At 39.1% G+C, this 7,911-nt stretch overlaps 1 protein-coding gene across 2 annotated transcripts; it reads left to right on the top strand.

Annotated features, from left to right (window-relative positions):
- Positions 1 to 303: 303 nt before the first annotated feature.
- On the top strand, positions 304 to 7,675 carry LOC144256677 (serpin B9-like). Of its 2 annotated transcripts, none has more exons than XM_077802058.1 (6): positions 304 to 471; positions 3,765 to 3,902; positions 4,458 to 4,575; positions 5,962 to 6,104; positions 6,430 to 6,576; positions 7,274 to 7,675. In XM_077802058.1, the coding sequence occupies exons 1-6, from the start codon at positions 304 to 306 to the stop codon at positions 7,673 to 7,675; spliced, it is 1,116 nt and encodes a 371-aa protein (XP_077658184.1). The 2 variants fall into 2 exon arrangements, with proteins under 2 accessions (XP_077658184.1, XP_077658183.1); XM_077802057.1 differs by having other exon boundaries at positions 6,427 to 6,576.
- Positions 7,676 to 7,911: the final 236 nt, after the last annotated feature.

The following is a 7,911-nucleotide window of genomic DNA, read 5'->3' as shown; positions in this document are numbered from 1 at the left end:
CACTGTCTCTGGCTGCAAGCAGCACCTCCTTGCTCTGGCTTTGACTACTCACTCTTCTTTCTTTGACCTGTCAACTTCTGTTCTCCTCTGCCTGCTTTTCTGTTCTTCCTTTACTTGACAGTTTGATGTTATACAGACACCCAATCCTTCTTCACTTGTCTAATCTACTCCCATGGCTTTCACTGGTACTCAGAAATTTTCTGAATTCACAAGAAAATTGAAAGCCAAGCAGAGAGCACACAAAGTGTCCTCAGCCCCATTTCATTGTGTTTCTCTGTCTTCTTTGCCCCCAGACCCTGCATCATGGATTCTCTTTCAAAAGCAAATGGCACCTTTGCCATCCAGGTTTTGAAGATGCTGTGTCAAGATAAACCTTCACAAAATGTGTTTTTTTCTCCCCTGAGCATCTCCTCTGCCTTGGCCATGGTCCTCCTGGGGGCAAAGGGGAACACCAAAGACCAGATGGCTCAGGTAAGCTTTCCTAAAAACGAGAAGGAAGGACTGGTCTGCAAGGCTTGTCTCGTATCCCCTCCTTGAGTTTTTTGAGAACTTTTGAGGAAGGAGGGGTGAGCCTGGACCATTTCAGGGAGGGGGTACAGGAGGAAGGGAGGGAGAGAGCTGAGGAGTTTCCTCCAGTGAGATGTTGTGAGGCTTGCTTGCAGGGGTTACTGTGTAATCTCTTTTTCATTAATAACATTCCTTGTATTTGTAAATTTTTTCTTACACTGTCTCCCTATATTGGTAGATACGTGTGCTTTTTTTGAAAGGATCAGTTCTTGTACTAATTGAGCTTTTTGTGCTTTTCTCTAAACTCCCAGAATTTTTTCTCACCCTTTTCTAAAATTGTGCATTAGGAGTTTTGTTATATCATTATTTCCTTTGTAACATTAAGATAATTGATTGTGTTTAGCTATTTTTTGATCATATTTTTTGTTTGATAATACAACATTCATATTATTTTCTAAATTAAATATTGAGAATCATTCTTTAGAAGAAAAGAAACATTTTTAGTGTTTACCTCATTGAGAATCGTGAAGGTCAGTGTGGAAACTCTCTTCAACTGCTGCTGCTGGCATGAAGGACTTAGGGATGTCTCCCCAGGTATAGCCACTCCACAGCCCCCTCCTTCTGTTTCAGTCTTGTCAGGGAGAGGAGCCTTCCAGTGACACCAATATAAAAATGAACATCCTACTAAAGGCTACGTATGGGGCATCCCTATAATGAAAACAAAATGTGGGTTGTAGAGAGAACCTGAACCATGCAAGCACTCATTCACCTCATCAAGAATTTCCTTAAACTTGTGGCCTTGGAACAGTTGTTCACTTATGGGAAATAGTCCATTGCTGTCCCCCAGCTGAGGAATGTTTGGGCAGTGATGGTAAACTGGTCCTACATTACTGCAAATCTCAGGCCTGGACATGAGCTACAGAGGAAAAACAACTTGCTACTCAAAATGGTGTTTCACAGGGGGAAATGGTTCCAAGAAGTTCTAATGCTTGTTGTGAAACTACTTAGCAAATGTCCACTGTGACTCATGTTTATGCATAAGAAAACTTCTGTAGAGTGAATAGACTAACAAAAATATGATTACGTTAATACACAAATAATCACAAAAGATTGCCATTAGGTTACGCCTGTTGCTCCTGCCTGTTAATACTGTTGTTCCAGATCCGCCTCCAAGGTTGAAAAGAATGAAACTACATAAACCTGTATTACCACTTTTCAAAAGGATTCAAATTGGTTACTTCTGGAAATGGCATTCTGCCAATTTCTTTCATGGTAAAAATTAATTGAGTAAAAGGTCTTTCTTTTTGTTTTTAACTTATTCAGGAAACTTCAGTTTGTGTGGGATATGTTTATATTTTTTTCTGTTGAATTAACTTGTCAAACCAAGTCTCATTGACCTCTTAGCTGAATGTCTTATATAGTCCAGTAGAGGGCAATCCAGCTGATACAAAGATTTGGCAATTTGGTTGTACATCTTTACCAGGTTATAAGCCTTTTCTTGTTATTTTCTGGCTAATATTTACCAAAGAAAGCAGGTATTTTGACCAACTGGAAGAATGAGAAAATATATGTTGTTAAATTTAATTATTTGGGAAATGGAAGTAATTTCACAAATTCTAGAAAAATTAGTTTTATAGCTTTTTTCAATACTGTCATTTAAGATTGCGTCCCAAAGTTGTGCTGTTCTGTCACTTATTTATACAATGTCAAAAGCTAGTGCTGAGTAATCCGAAAGAGAAAAATACACAAGATGTTAGTTATTTGATTGATACATAGGAGAGTTATTTCTTTAGTAATTCTTTTTAATAATTAGTTAGTAGGTTAATTTCCATGTTGTTGGTATCTTATTTGTAGTGTTGTTGATTTTGTATTTCCATCACTAACGTCATTGAATATAAATTGTGTCATTTGTGTATTTCAGAGTCAAATGAAACTCTTCTTGTGACATAATATGACACCTTTATTGAAATATAAAGCATCATATAATATACATAATATCTCTCTCTAGGATACTGGGTTTATTTTTTAATTAATTTTTAATTTGTTTTAATTATACATGACAGTAGAATGCATTTATTCACTTTGATATAGCATACATAGATGAGATATAATTTCTCATTTTTCTGAGTGTAAATGTTGTAGAATTATATTCGTTATGCAGTCACATATATACATAAAGTAATAATGTCTGTTTTATTCTAATATCTTTCCTATCCCCACATCCAATCCCCTCCCTCCCATCATTTCCCTCTACATAACCTAAGGTAACACTATTATTCTCTAGTGGCTCCTGCCTTATTGTGAATTAGCATCTTCATATTAGAGAAAACATAAAAACTCTGATTTTTGGGGGGTTGGATTGTTTTCCCTATCATGATATTCTCCAACTCCATCCATTTACTGGAAAATGCCATTATTATCTGAGATGAGAATGGAAACCCCTGCTTTTTTATGAATCCATGAGTGATAAGCTTTTTTCCCATCCTTTCACCTTCAGCTTGTGGATCTTTGTCCATAAGGTGAATCTCTGGAGGACAGTGTATTATTGGGGCTTGCTTTTTAATCCAATCTGCCAATCTATGTCTTTTCATTGATGAGTTTAGTCCATTAACATTCAGGATTATTATTGATATATGATTTGTGTTCCCTGTCATTTTTATGTATTTCTGGGTTTTGATTTGTTTTAGTTTCTCCTTTGGTTGAATGTTCCTTTAGTGCAGGGTACTGTTCAAGAACTAATTTATTCTTATTAATCATATTGCTCATTTTTTACTCTTATTTCCTTTTAAATATTATGATGATGATTGCATTCCTGTCCAAATTTTTGTTTGGATTTTTAGCTTTTGAACTGCATGTTCTTTGTAAATAAATAGAGGCAAGTTATTTTAATGTTTAAACTGCATTACTTTGTACATAAATAGAGGCAAGTTATTCTCTATTTCTGAAAAATTTATGGTGTCCATAGGATGCAATATTTAACAATAGTCCCTTTTCTGAACCTCTCTTGCCCCTTTCATTTTTTTTCTATTGTTCATCTATAAACTATGCAGAGAGCTCTGTGCAGCTGCCAAACCCATATTTTTACTCAGGAGTTTCCTGGCCCCTCTCTCCACCTATCCCACCAGTGTCACTTTTCAGTGTCAATCAACTTCCTCTCAAAGGATAAATTTATGCAGTATTTGAGGAAAAAATAAGCTTGCAAATTATTGTGGAGATCAAGAGCAAAACTGAGAGAATTTTGTTGCATTCCTTGATAGGCACTGTCTTTAAACACAGAGGAAGACATCCATGAGGGCTTCCAGATGCTTCTCAAACAAATGAACAACCCTGGGTCAAAGTACTTGCTTACAACAGCCAACAGGCTCTTTGGAGAGAAGAACTGTGATTTCTTCTCAGTAAGTTGAATCAGCAGAACAACAAAAGTTTTATTTAAAATACCTGGTGATATACAACCCAGAAAAGAGACTCTAGAGACCAGGAAGTATGGCATATTTGGGAGGCTGTGGCAAGAGGATGGAGAGTTAGAGACTAGCTTGGACAACCTAGTGACACCCTTGTCTCAAGAACAAAATGAACTGCCTTGGGACATAGCTCAGTAGTACACCATTTGCCTAGCATGCTCAAGGACCTGAGCTCAATCCCCAATACAAAAACAAAAGAACAATATTTGAGAGAACTTGAGAAACTCACAGTAAACTATTTTTAGTAAAAACCCAATTCTACAATCATAACTTATATTATTTCAATTTAGGCAATGTCTCATTTATTAACTCCGATTTTTCAGGGTTCAGAAAATATCTCTTACAAAAAAAATGTTTCACCATCAAGTAGCTTAAGATTTGATCATGTTTTTAATTTTAAGAAAAGCCTAAAGCTAACATTCAGAATGCTTTGAAGCTCACTGTCATTTTATTGAGCAACCTGGCCACCTGAATTATTTCTCTCCAAAGTCATTTAAGGAGTCCTGTCTTCAGTTCTACCACTCGGAGCTGGAGCTGCTGTCCTTTACCAAAGATTCAGAGAAGTCCAGGGAGCATATAAATGCTTGGGTCTCAAAAGAAACGAAAGGTCAGAATTATAAGTTATTTCATTCTCTTCCTACCCCACATCTGTTCTCCTCTCTTCTCTCCTCTACCTCTCCTCACTGCTAATGTCACTGGTGTTGCAGAACCATCAGAGAAAGATTACCTGGCTGAGCCTCTTGGTGCCTGTGAACCTTAGTGTCTCACAGAAGATCTGATCAATGCTCAGGTTTTCAAAACCAGACAATTAATGCTGTCTGTTGTTCCAGGGCCAGAGTGGCTGATGCAAGTATAAAAAGAAACTCATAAACCAGATTTCCCATATAATACTTTACATGTCACTGGCCTGTATTGTTCACACAGCAGGTGACTGTCATCTATGGGAACAAATCAATGGCTAGATCTTCCCAAGTCATGCCCTTGGCCCTCTTCTTCCTGGGGTCAGTTTGGACTTCACTTCTGCACTTTTACATGTTAAAATGACTTCTCCTACTTCTTTTTTCCTATCTCTCATTTAAGTGCCCTTCATAAGACTTGAGAAGCCTAGATTTGATTAGTCAACTACAGAGCCTCTCTGAGAACTGATCCATTCCACAGATTGAAAACACCCTGCTTGTGAGGTTAAAACAAACTCATTTCTGTTTTAGAGTGTGACAAGCTCTAACCTTGGCTCTCAAGATCAATAATGGTTTGATGTTTGAACCATCCAGGCACTTACACACCACTAGGAATGTCCCTATTTCAGCTAACAAATGAGATAGTAAAAAATAGAGGTAGTACATTCCACTATTTCTTCTTCAAATCTTTTCTTCTTGTGCCCTCTAGAGGCAGCAAATTAGCAGGGATGCTCTTAATTCCTTGGAACTATACCACTTGATATACAGGGAAAGAAGGACATATCTTCACCTACCCAAATCATTATCTGTTCCAGGGATTCCAGGCACCAGGAGGGTGCAATCATAATATCTCTTCTGTAGTCTCCAGAAACTCCTCCTATGTCCCTGCTCTGGAGCTATTCAATTCCGGCTGCCTCTGGAATGTTGCCAGGTAGCTGTACAATGTTAGAACTGGGCCTGACCACAGGGCCTTAGACCTGACACTGCTCTTACCCACACCAGGTAGTGTCAGCTCCTACCCAGCCCCTCTCTCCTTTGCTGCTTGTCTTCTTCTCCAACCTGGTGTCAAATTTCTGATTTGTACCAACCTGCTTTCCTACAGTGACTTAGAAGTCTTTCACCATCATCAACTTGGAGCTATTCCAGTGTCTGTCATCATTAATACCACTCATAGCTGGGATTTTTTACTTTTATACCTATCATACAAACTCAGCACATTTGAAAACAGAATGTTTGGATCTCCAAGACATTGTGTTATAAATATTTACCACATATTCAGAAGAACCAACTGATAGAGTTTGTGCTTGTCTTCAAAGGTAAAATTCCAGAGATGCTACCAGTGAACTCGATTGATGAGCTGGTCAGGCTGGTTCTTGTCAATGCCATCTACTTCCAAGGAAAGTGGGACAAGCCATTTGACAAATCATGCACGGAAGAAATGGCTTTCAAAGTAAACCAGGTAGGAAGAGACTTTAAAAAATTATGCAATTCTGATGAAAAAATTGAATAGAAAATTTAAATTTGTAAAGTTATATGTGATTAATCATAATTTCAAACTTATCTCTTTTAATGAATTATAAACTCATTGAAAAAAATGATGTAAATAAATAATACTTGCTGTCTATTATGTTTTACATCCTATTAGCACTCTAACTGCCTCTGATGAAATCTCATACATAAGTTGCTTACATAGAAAGCAAAAAGAAGATATATATATATATATCTTTTTTGCCCTTTTCATACTGTTACAAATATTGTGCTCATGTAGTCGTTCTTCTCAGGAGGAGGAAAGGACAGTGCAGATGATGTGCCAGGAAGACAATTTTAACTACATCTACATCAGTGAGATCCAGACAAAGTTGGTGGAGCTGCCCTACGCTGGCAAGACACTGAGCATGATCATCCTGCTCCCAGATGAGGACCTTAGTGTGGTGAGTCAGGAGGGGCTGCACACCTTTGAACTCAGAATTTCAGTGGGAAGAAGTGGGCACACCCTGTGCCTTTCTTTCACAATATCTCCAACCCAAAGCCCAAATGGCCCAGCCCTATCCTCCTTGCTTCCTTGTGGTATGATCCCTATTGCAAGAGAGTCAACAGTCCTCTCAAGGGTGACAGTGCACTATGATGACCTAAAGGTCTCTGTAAGCAGAGCAGCTCCCATAGGCTTTCCCTCTCTTCAGGACCCTAACTGTGAGGATGAGTTTCCACAAACAGTGTCTCATTCCACCTTAGGCAAATGTCCCTGTCCTGGAGAGGCTCACACTGAGAGCCCTTCCTTTCCCAGTCTCATTTGCTTGCTAGCAACGGTTCATTGTGTTAAAACTAAGCTTCCTTCAAACCAATAAATACCATTAGAAAAGCACCACTGACTCATCTAGAGGCTTTTCACAAATAAACATGTTTTGCTAGTGGATGGATAAGGAGGGGCAGCCACGGTCTTCCTGCAGGGAAATCACATATGGGATTGCACATGGTGTGGTTGACAAGTCAGAGCTCTCACAAGCTTCTGGGCAGCTGAAGGAGCTACCCATCCTGTGGGCAGTCAACATGGAATGTTCAAGGAAATGTCTGTGTGTCCTTAGATACGTGCCATAGTCTGAATATGAACTTGTGATTATGGTCTTTCAGGTGGAAAAAAACCTTACTTTTGAGAAATTCATAGCCTGGACCAAGGCAGCCTCTTTGCAGAATATTGGAATAGAAGTTCTCCTTTCGAGATTTAAACTGCAGGAGGATTACGACATGCAGTCTGTGCTTCAGCGTTTGGGAATGGTTGATGCCTTCCAACATGGCCAGGCTGATTTCTCTGGAATGTCAACTGAGACAGACATGTGTCTATCGAAAGTTGTGCACAAGAGTGTCCTGGAGGTGAATGAAGAAGGCACTGAGGCTGCAGCAGCTGATATAGATGAAGTGTTTGACTGCACATCATGGTCACCAAAGTTCTGTGCTGACCACCCCTTCCTTTTCTTCATCAGGCATAACAGAACCAACACTCTTCTGTTCTGTGGCAGGTTCTCATGTCCCTAGGGGTTGTAATTCCCCTCCATGGAGAATTTCCATTTTTTCATGTCCCCCAATTCCCTTTACAGTTCACAAGGATGGGCCTTTAGGTGAACACCAAGTAGAAAAATAGGGCAGGGTCCTAAGCCTTCTAAACAACTTGCAAGTGTGATCTCATGATGCACCACACTGAGCTGTCCCCATACTGCCCACTAATTTGTACCACAGAACTAGGTCATGGCCAATTGGCTTTCCTGATTCAA

Source organism: Urocitellus parryii, chromosome 8 (assembly GCF_045843805.1).
Source record: "Urocitellus parryii isolate mUroPar1 chromosome 8, mUroPar1.hap1, whole genome shotgun sequence".
NCBI classification, from domain to species: Eukaryota; Metazoa; Chordata; class Mammalia; order Rodentia; family Sciuridae; genus Urocitellus; species Urocitellus parryii.
The sequence above is the reverse complement of the archived record's forward strand: the minus strand, read 5'-3'. Positions and strand labels throughout refer to the sequence as shown.

Coding starts and splice junctions, on each gene's coding strand:
- LOC144256677 (XM_077802057.1), top strand. CDS start 304: ATGGATTCTCTTTCAAAAGCAAATGGCACCTTTGCCATCCAGGTTTTG. Junction 3,903..4,457: donor AGAACTGTGATTTCTTCTCA/GTAAGTTGAATC, acceptor TTCTCTCCAAAG/TCATTTAAGGAGTCCTGTCT. Junction 4,576..5,961: donor GGTCTCAAAAGAAACGAAAG/GTCAGAATTATA, acceptor TTGTCTTCAAAG/GTAAAATTCCAGAGATGCTA.